The sequence below is a fragment of the Muntiacus reevesi genome, chromosome 20 (genome assembly GCF_963930625.1).
Source record: "Muntiacus reevesi chromosome 20, mMunRee1.1, whole genome shotgun sequence".
Taxonomy (NCBI): Eukaryota; Metazoa; Chordata; class Mammalia; order Artiodactyla; family Cervidae; genus Muntiacus; species Muntiacus reevesi.
This window is the reverse complement of record NC_089268.1, coordinates 13,080,800-13,104,858: the sequence shown is the minus strand read 5'-3', so window position 1 is coordinate 13,104,858 and position 24,059 is coordinate 13,080,800. Positions and strand designations below refer to the sequence as shown.

The 24,059-nt window shown below is 42.4% G+C and overlaps 1 protein-coding gene across 3 annotated transcripts in view; it reads right to left on the bottom strand.

Moving 5' to 3' along the window:
• The window catches only part of TBC1D22B (TBC1 domain family member 22B), an 80,511-nt gene extending 70,434 nt beyond the window's left edge, over positions 1 to 10,077 (bottom strand). For all 3 annotated transcript variants that reach the window (XM_065912834.1, XM_065912833.1, XM_065912835.1), the window contains exon 1: positions 9,883 to 10,077. In XM_065912834.1, the coding sequence (XP_065768906.1) occupies positions 9,883 to 9,938 (56 nt within the window). In that variant the 5' untranslated portion in view covers positions 9,939 to 10,077. The remainder of the gene's footprint in view (positions 1 to 9,882) is intronic.
• Between the last annotated feature and the right edge of the window lie 13,982 nt (positions 10,078 to 24,059).

The following is a 24,059-nucleotide window of genomic DNA, read 5'->3' as shown; positions in this document are numbered from 1 at the left end:
AAACATGGTATAAACTTACACACAATCACTAGAATAACAAGATAACTCTTTCAAATCATCAGAACCTACACCAGAATATACCCACCTCCCAAAGCAAGTACAGTCCTGATAATGAAAGTTTTTCAAAAGAAAATATTAAAAATAGAACTAAAACCAAAAATATCAGTCCCTCCAATAAATATATATGGGTTGAACTTATCTATTAAAAGAAAAGGGACTATTATCAATGGGACTGGTAAAATCAACTACAGTACATCTGTTAAAAAGAATGAGGCGGAACTTCCCTGGTGGTCCAATGGCTGAAACTCCGCACTGGCCATGCAGGGGGCCTGAGTTCGATCCCTGCTCAGGGAACTAGATTCCACATGCCACAACTAAGACCCAGTGCAGCAAAAAAAAAGAAAAGAAAAAGAAAGGAAAGAATGAGGCAATTCTACACCCACTGACATGAAACACTCATTGAAAAAAAGATGCAGAATTACATGCAAAGTAATAACTCCATTTTGTGTAAAAAAATCTTTAAAATAAAATACATCCACATAGTTATATATGATTATGTTTATGCATTTACAGCATATTTCTGAAAGAACACATAAGACATCAGAAGCAGTGGTATGGAGGTAGAACTGATGATTGGAGGGCCCTGTGGCAGAGAGTAAGTTTTCACTGCAAACCTTTTTATACCTTTCTCAATTAGTATTGTATACATGATCACCTTTCTAAGAAATAAATTAAGGGGAGAGGGGATCGGGATGGGGAACACATGTAAATCCATGGCTGATTCATGTCAATGTACGGCAAAAACCACTACAATACTGTAAAGTGATGAGCCTCCAACGAATAAAAATAAATGGAAAAAAAAAAAGAAATAAATTAAGCAATCTTAAGAGCACTGGGAAGTTTAAATGGGATAACGTGTAAAAGTCCTTCAGCACAATTCCTACAGGTAGTTAAGCAATAATAGCTGGTGATGAGGTAAATGCTGCCTGGCATACACTCAGCGCTTAAGAAATGGTTTTCTCCCTCCCCCCGATTTCTGTAATTTATTCTTTACTAACATTTAGAAAACAGAACAAGTAGGCTTACTAAGTACCTACTTTGACATAAAGATGTGATCCTAAAGTTGCCTTTAAATAAAAATGGAGTTAATCTGGTCATTTTCACATTGATTTCTACTAAGATTCCAAAGGGAATATTCTTGTATAAATCTTTAGCTATGACTAGGGCCCTGACCGTTTTAGTAGTAAGATTTCTGAACATCTCTGGAAGGTTGTTAAGTAATTTGTAAACAAACCATCACAAGTACTATTACAGAAATACAGACAATGCTACTTGAATGTGTTTACAGTTTCCCAGGCAGAGGAAAAGAAGAGAGAAAAGAAGGATTAAAGAATACAGGAAAGTTTGGCTTAGGGAGAGAAAGCTCAGACAAAACAAACAGCACAAACAAACTAGAAAACCCAAAGGGCAACTGATTTGTACTCAGCATCTGCAAATATTCTTAAGATGAGTGCACTTGAACTCTCTAAGTCCATAAGCTTCTGTGTTAGCAAAATATAAAGCTCAGAGGATAAGCTCTGCAGGAAGATGTTACTGGGAAAGTTGGGTTGGGTGACTGAGTAGCACAATAAGAAAGACTCCTTAGATTCTCTCCATGAAACAGTGTTACCACCTGCCAGTAACACAGCAGAAAGAAAAGCAATCCTAATGGTCCAGGTTTAGGAGCTGCCCATCAATAATCACCCAGGAAAAGGACCTTAACATCACTGTAGACTATTTTTTAGAGACGTCAGCCCAGCGTGCTGGCATAGCCAGAAAGGCCAAGATAAAATACGGACTTTATCAGCAAAGGTATCAGAGTCTAAACTGAACTTATTTCTGAACTAAAACCATAATGTATCTGTTAACATTTTAATTAACATATTCCTGAACTAAACAATAATGTGTCTGTACCTGGGACACTCTGGATAATTTATCAGCTTACTGAATCTCAAAAAGGAGAGGCAAGAAGTTAGAAAAGGAAGAGAAGCCCAAATGACTAAATGAAGACAAACTGAAAGAGTCTGGTGATTAAGGTGCTCAATTTCCGGGCATGTATAATTCACCTATCAACCTGTACAATACTCTTCTACTAGACCCAAACTCAACTCTTGAGTAGGCTGGTCTCCACACACCCTAACCTCAAACATGAAGCTGGGCTCTTCTTCCCGTTTCACTTTAAAAATTTTATCCATCCTGAAACAGTCCTTCAAATTCTACACCCTCTGCCCCATGAGACCTTCTCTGAACCTACCCCAGCATCCACTAACCCATGCATGCCTTCACTGATTCCCTAAAACACAGAAATTAAGGCTTATATTGTTTTTAAAGAATAAACTATTTTTTAAGTAAACTAGATTTAGAGCATAATATAAAGTATACCCAGGTAGGTGCTCAACACCTACATGAGAAATAAGATATTATAGAGTCGAAACCCCAGCACAACCCTTCTCAGGAAACCATGGAGTCTGGCATTTTTCATCCTCATTTTTGTTTTTATATTTTCCATGCATGTAACCCGAAACAATATAGAATATTGTTTTGCATGTTTTATAAACTTCATATAAATGGCATCACACTGTATTTACGACTTACTTGGATGCTAAATCAAAAAAGCTACATTAAATCTTACTTAATTTCATGGCTGGCTGGCTGATTTCTCCAACACACATTTAAAAAACATTTGCTTTACCACAAGAGTAAAAGGCATTTAATTCACATTTTCAAAAACAAAGAAAAGTATAGAGAAAGATATAACAAACACCCACGAACCCATCACTCTGACTTAACAAATAATTAACGCCTGTCACATTTCTTTTTCTTTTTTTAATAAAGTGTTAAAGAGACTTCCGAAGTTCCAGGTGCAGTCCCCAGACCCAGTTCCCTGCCTACCCAAGAGATAACCACTATCCTCAAGTGGATACAAAATCCTTCCCGTCTGTCTTTATACTTTTACATATATTCATGTATCCACAAACATGCAGTATCTTTTTTTATGTTTTAAAACTTTTACAAGAAAGACTGCACACTGTACATATCGGTCTACGTCTTGCTTTTCTCACTCAACAGTGTGTTTTCACCCAGCTCCACTTCTCAGTTTTTCTGATTACAAAAGTAACATATGCTTAAGTGGAAAAACCAGAAAGACAATAACACTGAGCATCCTCTCCATGAGCTGCCAAGTACTGTCAGATTCCACACAGCAGTGGTGGGGCCATGTCTTTTCTGTGGTCCCCTTACCACTTGGCAGAGCATGACTTAACAAAACTCAGTGAGCCAAGCCTGGGACGATGGAGAACCAGGCCTCTGTTTAAGCTGACTCCTGTCTAGCTACGCCTCAAAATGAAGAGGCAGTCACACTGTATCTCAGAGAAACCAAAGTGCACATACAGAGAAAAGAAGGCACAGGCTGTGCCACAAGAAAGGAAAAAATGAAGCAAAAGTCTTGGTCAACCTCCATTGTTCCCCTCAATAAACCAACACTGCAGAACGTGTTGGCATAGCTGGCTGCCGTAGTTGGAACAGTGCAAAAAGCCTGATAGGAAAAAAGATCAACAGGTGTTTGTTCAGCACTGGCAGAGGAGCTAAAGCAAACAGGGGAACAGAGCTATTCACTTTGAAGCCAAACACGCTGGCAATCAACGCAGGGTCACACGCTCACTCGATGGAAGTCTTCCAGAACTGGGGATCCACGCTGCTGCGGAGGTAATTTGGCATCTCCTAGTCACTGACTTAATCAGTAAAGCATTTCCAAGCTAAGAATAGGTTGTAATGTACCTGCTCAGACAGGCTGGGACCATTACACTGAGTTTACTATCAGATTCTTTAATGTTATGAAAAATGACCAAATGACAGAGAAGGTTTCAGTTAAAAATCTACGGGCTCCTAAGTAATTCAAGGGATCAGACACTTCTCAGTGTCACTGAATATTAAAAGAGCTCCTTGACTTTAATGATAAACGTGCATATGTGCTAAGTCATTTCAGTTGTGTCTGACTCTTTGCGACCCTATGGACCATGGCCTACCAGGCTCCTCTGTCCATGGGATTCTCCAGGCAAGAATACTGGAGTCGGTTGCCATGCCCTCCTCCGGGCGATCTTCTGACCCAGGGGTTGAGCACCCATCTCTTATGTCTCCTGCATTGGCAGGCAGGTTCTTTACCACTAGTACCACCTGGGAAGCCCATTTTTGCTTAAAAAAGAGTGAGCAGCCCTTCCTAGAAGGATTGGGGATGAGACTGTGGGGAATTAGCCAGGGTTTGGCTCACATTTGTCTGTTCTATTCCAAGTCTCATCCACATTTTCACTGGGAGCGTCCATACCCTTGAACCAGATGAGGTGCTTGGACAGAGGGTTATTTACCATCTTAGCAGAGACTGAGGGAAGGGGGAGACAGCAACAGAGTGTGGACCAGGAGTCAAGAAATTTGCAGTGTGATTTGGGCCTCGGTTTCCTCATGAGCAGTGCTTTCAGGGTTGAATGATAACATTCTATAATTTCGTGACAATCAAACGTGCGGTGGGGCCAGAAATTCACCACTTTCAAAAGCATAAGATAGAAAAACCTACCTTCAGTGCTCTCTGCCCACCCCCAAGCTATTCTTACCTATCAATCATGCCTCTGTGACTGGCAGAGCAGAAGAGAAACATTCAGTGACATGAGTTGGAATCGGCAAGTTTAACATTCAACTTCAGAACCAGTAACAGCCTCAGAACTCACTTAATCCAGACTTCATTTCATAGATAAGGAAATTGAACATGGAGTAGTTAGCATGTTGTCCTAAACTGTGACTTTTTCTGAAGACAGGACACCACAATCTTACCTGACCACCTAAGCCAGAAACCTGAGGGTACATCCCTTCAGCCCCTCTTTCTCCCTCACTCCCCAAGTCCAGGGATTTACCAAGTCCCAAACTTGTCCTTTATTGCCATTACCCCAGTCAAAGACCTCGTGGCCTATCCTTGTACTAACTGCAGCAGACTCTTAACTACAGCTGATTTGAACAACGGGGGTTAGGGGCACCGACTCCACTCACAGCCCAACCCAGGGATCGAACCCAGGTCTCCCGCATTGCAGGCAGATTCTTTACCAGCTGAGCCACAAGGGAAGCCCCCACTCACAGCAGGGAGACCAATGAGGAAGGTACAGCAGTGGTCCAGGCAAGAGAGGACTCAGTTTGATCCTGGAAGTAGGGAGTAGAAGTGATGAGAACTGCTCATATTCAGGATATACTCTGACAAGCCAACACAGAACCTGCTAATGAACTGGATGTAGCAGGAAGAGAAACAGAATGAAAGACATTAGGATTTTTGGCCCGAGGGACTTGGTGAATGACTGGACCATTTACGTGAGACTGGACAGAGTAGATTTGCAGGAGTGGGCAAAGGTGGAAATCAAAAGTTCTGCTTGGATGCGTTACGTGAGAGATGCTATTAGACAGCAAAACAGAGATGCATTAATTGTTCAGTATCCAGGGACTTCCCTGGCAGTCCAGTGGTTAAGACACCATGCTTCCACTGCAGAGGGCACAAGTTTGATCCCTGATCCGGGAACTAAGATCCCACAAGCCACACGGTGTGGCCAAAAAAAATTGTTCAATATCCACCAGGGAAAAGCATCCAGCATCAGAAATCAGGTTTCTTTCAATCTAATTCAGGCTCTTTTCTCAGTGGTTTTCAAAGTGCAGCTCCCAGATTAGCAGGAGTGGTACCCTCTGGGAACTTCTCAGAAACTCAACTTCTGGTGTTCCACCTCAGATGGATGGAATTAGAAATTCAGAAGTGGGGCTTGGCAATCTATGTTTTAACAAGCCCCTCCAGGTGACTCATTAAAGTTTTGAGAAGCACTGCTCAAAATCATACCCCTCATTGCTAATGAACCTCTGGCAGTCACAGTGACCCTGCATTAGGCTCTTTTGTGCTCCCATAAACCCTCTGCCTAATTAACAACAGGCAGTATTTCTTCCACCCAAGACTCACTGGGGGGCTCCAGACATGCCACTGATCAAAGTTCTTCAATTCAAGTTTCTGAAACTAGAGCAAGGAGGAGAAACAAATAAAAATAGAAGCTACTGTAATCACAACTAGCATTTTCATAATGGCTTATGTTATTGAGTACCTTCTATGCACTTTCTATGCATTACCTCATTTAATTCTCATAACAGCCTTATAAGGTACTCACTCAGCCCTCATTTTACAGGAGGAAACTAAGGCACCAAGAGGTTAAGTAATTTGCCCAAGGTCACACAGAAAGCGGCAGAGCTGAGATTTGAAACCAGGTAGTCAGGTTCCAGAGCTTGCATTCTTTTCCACGCTTTCTCTCTTTTTGGAGATATAATTGACACATAATCTTGTGTAAGTTTAAGATGTACATTCTGTTGGTTCGGTACACTTACAGTCTCTCTCTGAAGTTTGGTCCACAGTTGGTTGAATTTGTGGATGGATGCAAAACCCATAGATATGCACCTCATATAAAGGACTTGAACATCTGCAGATCTTGGTATCCAAGGGGGTCCTGGAACCAATTCCCTCCCAGACACTGAGGGACAGCTCTACTGCAATATGATTACTACCGTCGCATTGGCTAACACTTCTATCATGTCACATAATGAACATTTCTTCTTTGTGGTAAGAACAATTAAGAGCTAGTCTCCTAGCAACTTTGAAGATTATAATACAGTGTTGTTGACTATAATCACTATGCTGTCCATTAAGTCTCCAGAACTTATTTATCTACTAGTTTCAAGTTTCCAGAGCCTGTATTTTTAACCACATGGTACATACTGCCTCCTGCCTTCCTAGGCATCCACACAAGGACCATTTGATATATTAAGCACATGGGGCTCTTATGAATAACTGAGAGCACTTATAAAAATGCTTAATTCCATCAAATGACTATATGAAGCAATTCCACTTCTACATATAGTCAAAGGAATGGAAAACATACTTTCACACAAAAAACCCTGCACACGGATTTCACAGTTTTATTCATAAGAGCCCAAAAGTGGAAACAGCTCTAACGTCCATCACCCAACGAATGGATAAACAAAGTGAGGTACATACATACAAGGAATGTTATTCGGCCGTGAAAGGAATGAAATTCTGATACATGCCACAACAAGAATGAGCCTTGAAAACACTACACCTAAAAGAAACCAGTCACAAAAGGCCTCTTATTACATTATTCCATTTATGCAAAATGTTCAGAATAGGTAAATCCATATAAACCAAAAGATCAGTGGTTGCCAAGGGCCAGAGGAAGCGGGGGGAAGGGGGAGTGACTACTAATGGATATGAGGTTTCATTTTGGGGTGATGAAAATACTCTGAAATTAGTGATGATGGCTGCACAAAACCATTTATACTCTAGATGAATATACTAAATACCACCAAATTATATACTTCAAAAGGGTAAAGTTTTATGATATGTGAATTATCTCAATAAAGCTGTTATTTCACAAAAGGATGTTTAATTTGTTTTGAACTTGAGGCTATTTTACTACATAAAATTCCTATTTGCTGTAATTAAGGTTGCTGGATCATGATCAAAGAAACTGGAAGTCATCTGCTATCATTTTGGATTTTTACCTTTCAATTTGCAAAGAGGAAGCTAGCCCCACTTCTAAGTTGCCATGGACCGAGACAGTTATCTGTGTCACTGCTCCACCCAGACAAAGTTTTTCTTCACTATGACTGAGAGAGTACAAATGCAAAAGTTCTATTCTTGAGAAAATGTACTAATACTTTCCTTACATCAAAGCACTTTTTTATTTTCTCCCATAACCAAGGGCTCCTAGGGCTTCCTTGCTAAAAGCACATAGTTGAGCAATATTTCTCTTCAACAAGCAAGGTACTAAAAACCATTATGAATCATGGCAACATTTTAATGTCTTAAGATAAACAACGAACATAAATACCTCTTACTGGAATGAGGATCAGAGAAACAATGTTTTAAATGTATACTTTCTCTAATAATAACAGAAATATTAATAACTAGTATTTATTGAGCAACTATAATGTGCTAAATAGAAATAAATACTGTTTTAGGTTCTTTACAAATAAGATGTTTAATTCAAACCACACAGGAATCCTGAAGGAAGTATTTATATCCTCTTTTCACAGATAAGGAAACTGAGGCTTAAAGAGATTAATTGTCCTTGCTCACACAGATAACACTCCAATAATAATCCAAAGCTTTCAGAACTCAAATGTTCTCTCCTCTATCCTTTCATATTCCTCTTCAAAATGAAAAAGGAAGCCACAAACTTGAAGAAACTGAAAAGATTCCTCTTCCTATCTCACAAAAAAGTAGTGCTCTGCAAAAAAGATGACTGCTTCTACAATCCAAAAGAGGAAATACAGAAAATAAAAACTGTTAGTAACAACCAGCAGTTGGTAGGCACAAAAAGACTATGCCATGTCCCACACCTCAAATACTGCTTCCTGATTTAACAGTTTTCCCATAGATTCTGATGATCACTTTTGATGTCAAAATTTAATGATCTCACCATGGAAAACCCCGGAGAACAGCAGTTAGCCAGATTGGAGAGCTCCCTAGACCAGGAAGGAAAAGGAATCAGTAGGCAGGAAGTGGTGCCTATCTAAAAACATAGAAGTCTTAAGCATTAGCACTGTTGTTCCATATTTCAATCTGAAGTTATTTCTGAATTCCCTTACCCTATTTTTTAATATATTAAGAAAAACTGATCCCCGACTGTCTAACAGGATCCTATCGATAAATAAGTCCACTATATAGCCACCACTGACCCTGATTTCTCTCTTGCTATTGATAAAACAAACCAAAAAAGCTACAGGTTTAAAGGATTATCCCTTTATCAATCAGCTAGGAAGGGTAGCACATGGGGTACAATCAATCATGAATTTCATTATCAAACAGACTGTGCCTGGCCAAAATCTTAAATTTAAGACTGAAACATACACTCCTTTTACTTCTCAGCACTACCCCCAAACAAATTGAAACTATAAACCAACAGTAGACTGATGAATGGACAATTGTTAAGAGTCTCAACCTATACCAAAAAGGGGTGGGGAGGGACTGGAGATTATTTTAGAAATAATCTGTTCTCCACCTAAACAACTCTAGAATGAAAGAATTTAATGCATTTGCACAAGAAGTACATTACCAGGCAGAGGAGAAGAGGCCACTGGGGTATGACAAATCCTTACAAAATGCTAAAGAAATCATCTCGATTCTAAGTTACCCTGTAATAATTCCTAATGGGAAAGGACCAACTCAAGACATCTTAAGTGAGGTCGAGTTGAAGAATTTTCCTCACTTTTCGTGTCCACCCCCCCCACACCCCCGCAGACGGTCTCAAGCTCCCACCAGAACCTTTCTAGGAGTCCAGAAGAAAAAGTCGTACGTGCAGAAGTGGGGGAGCAAGTGAAGGGGCCATCTTCGTGCAAACAACCACCTGTGCGTGGTGAAGACCCCCGCCCCCTCAAGAAGGAGTTCTGTTTAAAGTGAGAAGCACCTCTGAGGATAGCCTTCCAAACCCAGAACCAACACTGATTACTCACCCAACTCCACTGTCCCCTATGCGCGAACTCCGGCCACCTCCCGGCTGAGGGAAGCCCCTCAAGAGCCCGACGCCCCCGGACCCGGGTCTGCTCCCACACCCAACCATCTCCAAAGCTCGCCGCCCACTCCATTGCCTGACAGCCGTCCTGCCGCCACCAGGCAGTCCCAGCTCCCCGGCGCCCCACGCCCAGGTTCTCCAAACCAGCATTCTTGGATCGCTGGCGCCCCAGGCCCGCGGAATTTAGGGCTTAGGATTTGGAAGGGTTTGGTCCAATCTCCTCTTCCTCTCAGCGTCCTGGGCTCACCTCCCCGGCAGCTTGGCGCTCCTCTTCCAAAACTGCTTGCTATTCTCGGCGGCCATTGCTCCGGCCCGGGGAAGGCCTTGTAGGCGGGCCAGGGGGTTACCCAGCGAAATGCCCCCAGGACCCCGCAATCGCAGGGCCAGCTCAGGCCGCTTCCCCGCTGCCGGTCACCCGCTCCCAGCTCCCGGGGGCGCCATCTTGGATGTGGGCACCCCCCAACCCACCGCCGCTGCCATTGGTGGGCTGCGCAGGCTGTGGGAGACGGACCAATCGGGAGCCAGAATCCTGCAGGCCGCTGAAGCCGAACAGTGACGTCAGGGGCTGGGCACACAGGTGAACCGAGAAGGCGGAGCTTGGACGAGCTGGGAGGCGGGGCTGAAAGTTCCTTCGCCTGGGCCGGGGAAGAAGCAGGTAAAGAAAGCGACCTATGGGAAGAAGGAGAAGGTGCTGTTTTCTTTGGGGGTGATGAGGTTCTTGAGTCAAATGTTTTTTGAAAAGAGAAAGCATATATATTTATGTATATAAATCTTTGACCTAAATATAAGGGCCCATGTGTTGGTTGCTGCCCATTTTTAACATCTCCCAATTCAACGACACTCTGGTTATTATCTTCCCCACTACCCTCGTTCCGTGCGGACTCTGATTTTTTCAATCGGTGGAGGAAAATCAATAACTGACCCCGACGGTCCAGCGTTGTTAACTGTTCAACACAACACGTGACTAACGGTTGGTTCATAAGAGCCTCTCTCTCCTCAGATAATTGATCCCTGTGAAAGGACTTGTGCCATGCCTGAAATTCAGATGATCAAATCTCTGTTTCAACCAGTAACCGTCACTTTCTGACCAAGAGAACCTAGATGCGGACAAACTGTTCAGGAAATATTCTTCTTTTATCTATCCAATTCAGACCGCCAATGGACGTCCTTAATCCCTTATTAATCTACTATAAATCTTCACCCTTGATTTTATTTTCGATCTAGTTTTGACTTAGAATGAGATTTAATATTAGCATTTTGAATCCTTTGAAAGTCTTGTCAGCGTTTTTTGCCCTTTTTGAGTTTCTGTCCTTGTATACCACAGTGATGGGGGGCCCGGGGAGAGGGGGAGAGCAGGCAGCGCATGCTAGTCCAAAGTAGTTTCTGTCCCATCAAAGGACTCTTGAAGTGGGCTGATTGTTCCTCACCCCCGGCTCCTGGTTATTGCTAGCACAGTCCTTCCACATGTTGGAACGTCTAAAGGACCTTTTTTAATAGGCCCGCTAATGGCCTCGTTCTTCATAGGCATTACCCCCGTTTTTAAGCTGTTTTTGTCCCCTAATTTCACAATCATGAGATTTCATGAAAAGGGCCATTTTAATTTTCTCTGACTGTCTCTGTTTTTGTAGACGTTCATCTTGTTTTGTCTCAGATATTCATATTTATAGACATATCCCCCATCAAACAAAAGTCCCTCTATCCTTTTAATCATTTTAGTGGCCTTTCCTTGGCTGTTGTTTTTCATAGGATGCAGTGACTAGCACTGCATACTGAGATCCATAAGGGAGTTCCTGAGGTTTTTGTCATTATTCTGAAACCACCAGAACTTTTACTGGCATTTTGGATTTTACAAGAGCTGATGTCTTGAAGGAATAACCTACAGCAGTTTCTGATCCCTTTCCTTGGGGGCAGCTGGCAGTCCAGAGTTCGTTATCTTAAAGATGTCACCTGAATTGTCTCCTCCTATGTGAACTGCTTTAGAGTTGTCCACATAGCAAGTCATCTGCCACTTTTAAGCCTAATCATATAGCTTTAGAAATGTTCCAAGAGACACTCCCAATTGACTTGACATTTCACTATGTGGAAAGCAGAGTATAATTTGTGTACCTAGAAAAGTCTCAAAGTATTCCTTTTTCTTAATCATTTATGAAATGTTAAATAACACTGATTCCCAGAGGGTGCTATTAACATTGTTCAACCCTGAGAAGCCATTAATATTCCTACTTTTCATTTTCTACTTCTAAGCCAGTTTCCCATCCAAGATTAAAAAAAAGAAAGAAAAAAGTTGTCTAGTGATAACTTTTAAAATTGTCTTTGTTAGAGAGGTTGAAATCCTTGAGCCTTTTTTCATCACCACCACCACTGTGACCAACCAAATGTAAACCAACCACATCCTTACAGCAGCCTGCTGGTAGGCCTCTTTCTTCCACTCTTGTCCCCTTAGAGTCTATTCCCCACACAGCAGAGGGGGAGAGAGAGAGCCCGTTAGAATGTCAGTCAGGTTATATCACTCCTCTGCTCAATACCCTGCAATGGCTCTGTCTCACTTGGAATAAAATTCCAGCTCCTTAAAGACTCTCTATAGTTTGGTTCCACTCTCTTCCTTGCTTAATCTGCTCCAACCACACTTTACTGGCTTTTTGCTGTTCCTTGAACACTTCAATCATGTTCCTACCTCAAGGCTTTTGCATTAGCCACTGCCTCTGCTTGGGATTCTTTCCCCTCAAATATCTATTTTTTTCTTTAAAGTGTTACCCCTATCTGCCATATTTTATACCTGTTTCTTGTCCATCTCCATCCCCTAGGATGTAAATTCCACTAAGGCAAGGATTTTGTCAGTTCTGTCTCTACTCTTCTCACCTAGAATAGTGCTTGGCACACAGTAGGTGCTTAATATTTGCTGAATGAGAGAATGAAGAGTATAAACTATTCTTGTCTTTTGGTTCTATGTTGTTCACGTGCGTTTTTTGTTGGAAAAGATGATAGAAACCATTTTTCCAATCCCTGGCAGGTGTGTCCACCTTACCAAAGAGCCTATAAGCTTATTTATGCTCTTTATTGAAAAACAGCCTTCCTTTCCTGGGAAAGAATGTCCTCTTCAAACCCTTTTGCAGCTTCAGAGGGATGAACTTGTACCTAAAATGATGAGGGACAGAGATCACCCACCTAGCCACCTGTCCATCAAAAGATGATAGCTGTGGCAGCAAGACCACCCTCACACCAAACTTAAGGTGAAAAATCATTGGTTTGATGCATGGAGCACTTTTGGTAGAGACCCTTAGTGATACGCACTGACTGGTTCATTATACTGGTGCTTCTTATACTTTTTAAAAATGTATTTATTTTTGGTTGTGCTGAGCCTTCATTGCTGCATAGCAGGGGCTGCCTTTTGTTGCGGTGTGAGTGCTTCTCATTGCAGTAGCTTCTCTTGCTACAGAGCACAGGCTCTGGAGGGCCCGGGCTCAGTAGATGTGGCCTAAGGGCCTAGCTGTCACATGGCACGTAAGATTTTCCCGGACCTGTGTCCCCTGCATTAGTGGCTGGGTTCTTAACCACTGGACCACCAGGGAAGTCCCTCTCATGCTTTAATGTACATGTGAGTCACCTGGAGATCATGTTATAAGTCAAGATTCTGATTTAATAGGTCTGGGGTGGAACTTATGTGATAGAGGATGAGATGGTTGAATGGCATCACTGACTCAATGGACATGAGTTTGAGCAAACTCTGGGAAATGGTGATGGCCAGGGAAGTCTGGCGTGCTGCAGTCCATGGGGTCGCAAAGAGTCAGACACAACTGAGCAACTCAACAGCAGCAACAGCCGCCTCCCAGGTGACCCCGATGCTTGTAGACCTCACTTTGGAGACCTTTTGCTCGTGGAACGGAGTGACCTATGATCCTTAAATTTATTTCAAAATTTATTTATTATTTTGAAACTGTAACTAGAAAACTCTCAATGAATGTTGTCTGGCTGCAAGTTTTTAACTGTTCCCTCTTTAACTTCATCTTCATTCAGAAGAGAGGAAAACAGCTCATATTGGAGCAAAGTAGAGCTTGGAGCAAAGGGAATGAGCTATGTCTGGGTTGAATGTGGACTCAAAAGAGGTGATTCTATCTCAATCCTTAGAGAAAGTTCCATGGAAGAGTTAAACCGAGAATGGAGACATGCAGGGAAAGAGAAAGAGCTGAAGGACCTTTCAGAGTAACAGCTACAAAGGGAGATAAAAATCAAGAAAAAAAAAAAATAATAATAAAGCCTTTGGACTAAGTTCCAAAGAGATCACTAAAAGTGAAAGTGAAGGGTCTGACTCTTGTAACCCCATGGATGATAGCCCGTCAGGCTCCTCCATCCATGGGATTTTCCAGGCTAAGAATACTGGAGTGGGTTGCCCTTTCCTTCTCCAGGGGATCTTCCCAACCCAGGGATCGAACTCAGGTCTCCCACATTGCAGGCTCTTTACCATCTGGGCCACCAGGGAATCCCAGAGATCACTAGCAGACTTTAATCTCAGAGTAGGAGTCAAGTGGACTCTATGCTGAGAGAAGAATTAATAAACGAGAACAAGAAGCAGCCTTCACAATGTACTGCAGAAAGTTGGACCCCCAGAGGAATGGTGAGGCCAAACTGGAATCTAACAGCAAAAGGACTTTTTCAGCACCTAAAGAACCACTGAGAGAGTCAACTGAGAGAGATGAGTTATGTCAGGGAAGGCAGAAGGCTAAGCAAAATGACTGAAGAAGCAAGAGGTTGTAGGAGTAAAGAAAGAGAGAATCGAATCTGAAGGGGTGGAAGGAAGATAAAGCATTTCTTTCCTAGGAATTTATTCTAAGAAAGTCAGTTAAAAAGAGGGAGGGGGAAAGCTCTGTATACAAAGGTGTTCTTTGCCTTGTAACCAATAACAAACGGGGTAAATCAAAAGATTGCAAAAGGTTTAAACATGAGAAGGTGGTTAAACAAATTATGGTGTGTGGTTTGTAAACTTGAACCATGCTATGTCATTAAATCTTGCAAATTTGCATGCTACATAGCATGTCAGAGAGGTTTATGAAGTGATGTCCAGCAGGGAAAAGGCAGAATGCAAAAAATCTTTGCCTGATTTCGATAAAAATACATTTGACTCTTTTATCAAAGAGTAGAAGAAAACATGGAAAATTTTAGTAACTTTTGTTAGTAGAATTATGCATCTTTTTCTTTCTAGAATTCTCTAATGCTACCATATTTTTATCATTATAAAATATATGTTATATAATAAATTAGGGGGTGTTGAGACTTCCTTGGCAGTCCAGTGGTTAAGACTCTGTGCTTCCACTGCAGCGGGTATGAGTTTGATCCCTGGTCAAGGAACTAAGACCCCACATCCCACATAGTGGGGCCAAAAAATATAAGTAAGTAAGTAAATAAATAAGTTAGAGGGTGGTAGACTTTTTCTATAAAGCGCCAGGCTGTAAACAGTTCTCAGCTTTGCAAAATTAGCAAGGCTGTGTTCCAATAAAACTTCATTTGTAACTATAAAAATTGGAATTCTATGTGATTTTCCCAAGTTACAAAATATTCTTCTTTCAGTTTTTTACAAATATTAAAATATGTAAAAACCATTCTTAGCTCACAGACCATGAAAAAATACTGTACCAGATTTGGCTATGGGTGCATATTGCCAACCCCACAGTAAAGAATAAAGCATAAATAACGTTTGAGAATAAGATTAAGAAAAAAACCTTCCAAGTCCCCATATTGCCCATCCTTGATCCCATTCCCCTCCCTCTCTCCAGTGGAAACCACAATCCACTCTCTTCCATGTTACACACTTTTACTATATATGCGCGTATCTATAAACAACATGTTTTTCATGTTTTGAAACTTTATAAATAGCAACACACTGTACATATGCTTCAGCAACTGGCTTTTTTCACTCTGCATTCTGTTGATACAAGGAGCTCTTGTTTGCTCATCTTAACTGCCCTATTATGTTCCATAATGTAAATATTCCTCAATTGTCATCGCCAGTTATTTCTATTTTAAGCTGTGCTCAATTAACATTCTTTTACACATTACCATATGTACAATTTTCTCTAGTGTGGTGTTTTTCAAAGGACAGTTTGTCAACTGTTATAGTGAGTTGAAATACATTTAAAAATTGGAACCTTTAATGAAATAGAATAAATGGGGACATTTATACCTGATTGGAGAAGGAAATGGCAACCCACTCCAGTACTCTTGCCTGGAAAATCCCATGGATGGAGGAGCCCGGTAGGCTACAGTCCATGGGGTTGCAAAGAGTCGGACACAACTGAGCGGCTTCATTTTCACTTTCACTTTCTACCTGATACACAAAATTGACAATGTTGTGTCAATTATATCGCAATTAAAAAAAAAAAGAATAGACAGGATTAGAAAGGATTAGAGTGTTGCATGTAATAGGAAAAGGCATTATTGTGCAAAAATTTTATTTCTGCTTTTTACACACTTATACATATGTGTGTATGTGTGTACTTGATTATAATGTAAAACAGATATCTCAGTAAGAGATTGTTGTCACAAAGCTTGAAAAACCACTGCTTTTAAGGTGCTGAGGAAAAACATGCTGGATCATAGAATATGCACAATTTCTACTTAACTGGATACTGAAAAATGCTCTCCAAAATGGTTTTTCCTATTTATAGTGATCCTCACGGCAGTGGCTGAGTTACCATTGCCACACATCCTCACCAGTAGTAGGTTTTTCTCATGGGATATTAAATACACCATATACACAAAAGATTGTATAACACTAATATGTATAGTTTAATGAATAATAGTAACATTTCCCTGAACGTCCCCCACTCCCCACTCCATGCAGCAGGACATCACCAGTACCTTAGATGCCTCTTGGGAGTCCCTTCCTATGGGCATTTCCCTGCCTTCAAGTGTGTCCACTGTGCAGAATTTTGTATTAAACATCCTCTGTGTATGTATATTTTTGACCTGTTTTTGTAACCTTAAATAATGTGTTGTTTATATTAATAATTTAATGATATTGTATGGTATTCATTCTCCCTGTTGCTTGCTTCTTTTAGGCAACAGGATGGTTTTGAGATTTATCCATGTTGATAGATTATAGCTGTAATTCACTCATTTTCACTGCTGTATAATATTCCATTTTATAAATAGCACCACTTACCTATGTCACTACCAGTGAGTATTTAACTGTTCCAGGTTGTCCTGCAGCCCGAAGCATAGTGAGAAAAATAGATGTTTGTGGTTGTAAACCACTGAATTTTGCATCACTAGGATGGTCATAACTGATTATTACAAAGTGAAATGGAAAAAAAAGTAGAAGGGGAAAGAGAGCTAGGAGTACCCTTTCAAGAAACTTAGCTATGGGGAATTCCCTAGCAGTCCCATGGTTAGGGCTCAGCACTCTCAGTGTCTAGGACTGTGTTCAGTCCCTAGTTGATAAGATCCCACAAGCAATGCGGTATGGCAAAAACAAACAAATGAAAAACAGCTTAGCTGTGAAGATTGAGAGGCCAGTTTCTTCCTCTTCCTCCCCCTCATCATTGTTGTTCTGTTGTAGTTCTTTATATGCGTATGATATAAATCCCTTCCCCATGTATGGAGAATTTTTCACTCTATGAAACCTTGTGGGAAGCAGAGTCCGCCTATCAGGATTGTAGCTAAAAATGGCAGCTACTTACTTTTCCGCCCTTTCTTGTGAACTAAGTCAAGTGCACATGTCATAGGCGCTGCTAATGAAATTTTCCCAAAGTATACTTTGAATCAGGAGGAGCTTCTGATGCAAAGAAAAAAGAGAACAAGAGAATTCATTCTTGGTGAGCAGTAGCAGTTGTGACAGCAACACCCAACTTCAGGAAAAAGCTCTGGCAGCGGCAATACCTAGAGTCTTGTGCCAGAAGACCTCTCAGTGTGACTTTGGCATCAGACGCTCATCACTGGCAGCAGCAGTGTCTTCAGTGGCCTGGCTCCGTGGCATGATATTGGCTGCCATCCTGTAAGCAAAGTCTCCGAATGTGGTGTGATAGATGATGGTATTAATGCCCTAATTCTTCACCTCTCCCTGCATCCGTGTTATCTTGTGGGACCTTCTCATTCTAACTCTGGACTCAATCTTGTGACTTGCTGTGATCAAGGGATTTTAGGAAGCATTATACAAGCAGAGGGCTTCCCATGGGGCACTAGTGGTAAAGAACCTGCAGGCCAGTGCAGGAAACATAAGACTTGGGTTCAGTTCTGGGGTCAGTAAGATCCCCTGCAGGAGGAAATGGTAATCCACTCCAGTGTTGTTGCTTGGAGATTCCCATAGACAGTGGAGCCTGGCTGGCTACAGTCCATAGGGTTGCAAAGAGTCGAACTCAACTGAAGTGACTTAGCATGCACCCACGCATACAAGCAGAAACTTGGAAAACATTCATGTGGCTGCACTTGCTCTCTGTCTTAGTCTGTGTGCGATTATATAACAGAATTCTACAGACTGAGTGGCTTGTAAACAAGAGATATTTATTTCTCACATTTGTGGAGGCTGGAAGTCTAAGATCAGAGTGCCAGCATGACCTGGTTTTGGCAAAGGCTGTCTTCTGGGTTGCAAACTGCCAACTTCTTGCCATGTCCTCACACAGAGGAAGGAGCAAGGGATCTCTCTGGTACTTGTTCATTCAGGAAGGCTCCACCCTCCTGACCTAATCAATTCCCAAAGGCCCTACCATCTAATACCATCTCATTGGGCATTAGGTTTTCAACATATGAATTTGGGGAGGACAAAAGCATTCAGTCTATAGTACCCTCACTGCTGGCCTCTGCTATTGCAACATGTCTAGGCTAGCCTGTTGGATGATGAGAATCACATGGACCTAGGCCAAGTCTCTCTGAGTTATCCCAGCTGAGGCCATCCTAAGTCAGCCAACAGCCAGTTGACCCTCAGGCATATGAATGAACTCAGCCAAAATCAACAAAACTGTCCAGTCGACCGACAGTTGACCCCAGATGTCAAATAAGTCCAGTTGATATCAGCCCAGCTCAGCCCAGCCCCAGAGAAGCTGAACCCCACAGACTTGTGAACTAAGTACTGTTCATTGTTACATGCCGCTGAGGTTTTGTGGTTGTTTATGTAGCATTGTTGTGGCAATCAATAACTGGCCCTTTGCACACATCTATGAACTATGACTTTTCTGCTTAAATCAGCCAAGAGCCAGTATTTGTTGCTTGCCCTGACACCAAGACTGAATGTAAATGAGAGAGAAACACAGGGTCAAAGGAGAGATTGTTTGAGCTGGAAGAGACTTTGGCATGCTTACAGGCAAAGGATTGGAGGCAGTTGTGTTTGTTAGGACATGAGTTTGGGTGCAAAATAACAGTGCTTTAACCATGACAGAGGGCTTCCCTGGTGGCTCAGCTGGTAAAGAACCCACCTGCCAAGGAAGGAGACTCAAGAGACAAGGGATTGTTCCCTGGGTCGGGAAGATCCCCTGGAGGAGGGCATGGTTACCCACTCCAATATTCTTGCCTGCAGAATTCCATGGACAGAGGAGCCTGACAGGCTATAGTCCATGGGGCTGCAAAGAGTTGGACACAAGTGAGCGTGCATGTGCGCACACACACACACACACATAACCATGACAGAAGTTTATAGTTTCCCTCAGTCATGTAAGAGCCTAAGTATGAGTGGTGGCCCTGCTCTGTGAATCTTCAGAGGCCTAGATCCTTCTGTGTTTATCATGTCCTTGTCCAGTTGGTCCAAGGTCACCCTCTATTCCCCCTACTCCATCCACATTTCATCTGTTGGGAAGAGGGAAAGGAAAGGTGACTTTCTCCTTAATACATGGTGTGTGCATGCTTAGTCATGTCTGACTCTTCGCCACTCAATGGACTGTAGCCCTCCAGGCTCCTCTGTCCATGGGATTCTTCAGGCAAGAATACTGGGTTGTCATGCCCTCCTCCAGGGGATCTTGCCGACCCAGGGATCAAACCCATGTCTCCTGCATTGCAGGCGGATTCTTTACCCCTGAGCCAGCAGGGATACTGGTCCCATTCATTTCTCCCCCTTTAAACCTATTCTCAGGAATTGGTCATATGGCCACATTCAGCTGCCAGGGAGGCCAGGAAAGGCAAACCTTATTCTGGCCAACCATGTGTATATCTAAAAATCCTGCTTCTGTGGAAGGAGGGGAAAACAAATAATAATAGTTCTTCCCATGTCAATGAGGAAGAAGGGATAATTAATGGAACAGGATCTCTATGGTTGACTTTATTAGCAATTTCCTTCCTCCTTCCTTGGGAAGGGGACTCATTTGTTTTGGAGAGGTGGGGCAACTGTGTTCCCAGTTGGCATGAATCATGATATGCCTTAACCAGTTATGGCAATCCTACTGAGCTTGTCAGAAACTGATTTCCACAGCCTCCCCTGCAGTGTTGGGTGACCCTGTGACCCAGCTCTGGCCAGTGAGCCAGGAAAAGAAGGCTGCTGGGGGGTTATGGGAAGTGGTTTCCTTCCTATGAAAGAGACAAACACAGAAGAGAGCTTGTTGGTGCTCTCCTGCTTTTGGTACCGATGTGAGACTTCTGAACACAAAAGAAAGGTCAAGAGGATCACAAATGCCAAACTAGAGCCCTGGCACCTTCTTGAGGATTCACATGACCTTGAGGGATGAGTATGAGTGAGCCAGGTGGAGAAGGGGAGGAAAGACATCGGAGGAAATGAGAGTATGATATACACAAGGAGGAATGCACACAGGTGTTCCTGGAAAGTTGGATTGGAGTCAGATGGTGAGGACTTTGTAGGCAGCAGTGTGATTTATTGTCCAAATTGCCTCATTTGTAGCTGGGACTGGTTTCCTGTTTGTTGACTGATTTACCATAAAGCATGACAGGCATCTTCCTTTTGTAGGTCTGAGAGGACTGCCCATCTCTTCCCCTATCAGAGAGTTAAAATACTTTTGCTTTGGAAAATCTAGGCTCTCAAAAGCAGAGATCTTGATTATGTGGGTGCGTGGGGGTATAGATCTGAAAAGATGAGGGAGCAGGGAATCACTTCCGACTCCTACATTCCCTCGGGGAATGGAGAAGTGCCTAGTTCTGCCCACCTTGGGACCCATGTTTGACCCCAGAGTGACAGGATGATTGATGGGTTGGCTGCGTGGACCCCAGGCTGGGGACTGAGCTGTGAGCCACAGCCTTTGGAGCTATGAGCAGTGGGGCCACTGAGGCTAGGACATCAAGCCTCTCACACCCTCACATGACTGACCACACGGCCTGAAGTCCAGAGCCCTTCCATGAAATTCTAGAACTGGATGCATCTGGGATTTCAATATGACTCTCCAGGGGAGAGAGAAAAACACTCTGAGATAGAATTTCTCCCTAACTCCTTGAGGAAGACAACTGAGTCCAATTTTGTATTATTTAAAAAAAAAAAAAAGATAGAAGAGGGGGCTTCCCTGGTGGTTCAGTGGTAAAGAATCTGCCTGCCAATGCAAGAGACATGAGTTCGATCCCTGGTCCAGGGGGATCCCACATGCCACAGAGCAGCTAAGCCTGTGTGCTACAAATATTGAGCCTGTGCTCTAGGGCCTTGGAACCACAACTGCTGAGCCTGTGAGCCCTGGAGCCCGTCCACAGCAAAAGAAGCCACCACAATGACGAGCCTGTGCTCTGCAACTGGAGAGTAGCCCCCACTTGCCGCAACTAGAGAGAAGCCCACACAGCAACGAAGATTCAGCATAGCCAAAAATAAACAAGCAAATAATTTAAAAAATAATGATAATAAAACTGCTTTCTCACACGAGAGTGTCCGATTATGGTACAAATTCCTTCTGTGGTATGCAAAGCCAAAGGAGAGGGAGTGAGAAGGGTTCATAAATTATCTCAGCAGTTCTTTTTTTTCTTTTCTAAGTTAATAGATTTATTTTAAAGAGAATATGGAAGATATATCTCAAAGAACTCAGGCTCCTATATATGCAAAGTATCCAATTTCATTTTTAAAAATCCAATTAAATTGGCCTGTTACTGCCAGGCTAGGAGGAAATCCAGCCTCCATTATGACCAGAGCTCCTCTGCCCTTCAGGGATGCCTCAGAATCCAGAGGTAGAACCTGGTGCCGGACACAGGGGCCAACCTCTTATCCACGGCCATCATGGGGCTGCTGGCAGCTGCCTTGTGCAACCCACAGAACAGAGACTTGAAGCCCACCAGCCCCTGTTTCAAACCCCACTTAAGGTGTAGGCATTTTTACTGAGGTGTTAAAAAAAATTCTTGAGGGAATTCCTTGCTGCCCAGTGGCTAAGACTGCACTTTCACTGCTAAGGTTAAAGGTTCCCCAATCCCTAATGGGGGAACTAAGATCCCACAAGCCGCATGACACAGCCAAAAAACCCCAAAATTATGACAAATATGTTCTAAACCAGGGATGTACATTTACTTTTGGTGGGAGAGTGAATTTGTAACAAGCATTTGGTGTTTTGCTTATAACTAGCATTTTTATAATTATATATATATATATAGCTCTGGGACTTCCCTTCCTATAGAGTGTGCAGGTTTGGGCCCTGATCAGAGAGCTAAGATCCCAGTGCCTCATGCCAAAAAAACAAAACCTAAAACAGAAGCATTATTGTAACAAATTCAATAAAGACTTTAAAAAAAAATGGTCCACAGGGACTTCCTAGTGATCCTTGCAGTACTGGGGACTCAAGGTTCAGTCCCTGGTCGGGGAGCTAGGATCCCACGTGCTTCGGAGCAGCTGAGCCTGAACACCACAACTGTTGAGGCTGTGTGTCTCAAAGAAGGACCTTGAAAGATTCAACGAAGATTCCAAATGCCACAGCTAAGATCCGATGCAGCCAAATAAATAAACATTTTTTTTAATGGTTCACATCAAAAAACAAAACAAAACCTTTTAATTGACATAGGTGACTTAGGCTCTTCTTTTTCTTTTTTATTTATTTGGCTGCACTGGGTCTTAGTTGCAGCATGTGGGATCTAGTTCCCCGACCAGGGATGAAACCCGGCCCCCTGCATTGGGAGCACAGAGTTTTAGCCACTGGACTGCCAGGGAAGTCCACTTTATAATGTGCTCATTGCCATTGTTATTTCCCTGCCTCAACCCAATAATGCCAGAGATCCAGCTGAAGGGAGCTGGTAGCAACATCCTCTGTTGGAATCACAAGTCAAATTGTGAAAAGAATGAAAAATATTGAGGGAATTCCTTGGCTGCCCAGTGGTTAGGACTCTGTGCTTTCACTGCTAAGGATAAACGTTCAATCCTTGATTGGGGAACTAAGAACTAAGATTCCCCAACTAAGAACTAAAGTTCTTACCATAATTGTGTAAGTCTAAGGTATTATCAAATGAAAGATGCATTAGTATTTCAGATATCACTGAGAGAAAAATGCTATTAATTAAATTATGCCTTCATGCTTTCTTGCCACTTTGTATTTTTATTTTCTACTTATCAAAATGATTTCAGACTTATTTATCTTTTATTTATTTTGGCTGCACCAAAGACCTGCATAAAAGGTCTTAGTTCCCTGACCAGGGATCAAACCCATGCCCCCTATAATGGGAACGCAGAGTCTTAACTACTGGACTGCCAGGAAAGATAGTTTTAGATTTATTTAGGTGTAGATTTTTTGGTATTTTTTTGTTTATTTATTTAATTTTGGCTGCACTGGGTCTTTGTTGCTTTGCAAGGGCTTTCTCCAGTTTTGGCGAGTGGGGGCTACTCTTCATTGTTATGCACAGGCTTCTCAATGCAACCGTTTCTCTTGATGCAGAGTTCTAGGGCACGGGCTTCAGTATCTGTGGCTCACAGGCTCTAGAATTTGGGCTCAGTAGTTGTGGAGCATGGCCTTAATTGCTCCATGGCATGTGGAATCTTCCTGGGCCAGGGATTGAACCCATGTCCCCTGGGTTGGCAGGTAGATTCTTATCCACTGAGCCACCAGGGAAGTCCCTAGACAGAGATTTTTTAAATCACATATTGATATTTATAAAAATATTCAACTTTAGAAGTAATCAATAAAATACAAAAAGATGCTCTCTCAGTGTTGACATCCTTAGCATATTTGCTTTTGTCCCTATGCCTGTTGCCTCACGGTAACAAAATAGCTGCTGAGGTTCTAGGCATCATACCCCATTCAAGCTAAAAAGAAAGAAAATGTAGAGACAGTGTTACCTCGAAACTGAGTTTGCTTCTTGGTGGGTGCCAATAGACACAACCAACCCAAAGACTGGGAGAAGGAAGGATTTATTGTTACTGGCAGCAAATAAGAACACGGGATCTTTTCCAAAGCAATGTCTCCCTGAACAGCGAATTGGGGAAGTTTTAAGCTCGGGGTACATGCATATTCATGAGAGGGCTTGAGCAGAGGAGAATTCAGCATAGAACTGGGGCCAAGGTTGACAGAGTCCAAGTTTTAGTTGACCTAAAGTAGACTTCTGTTA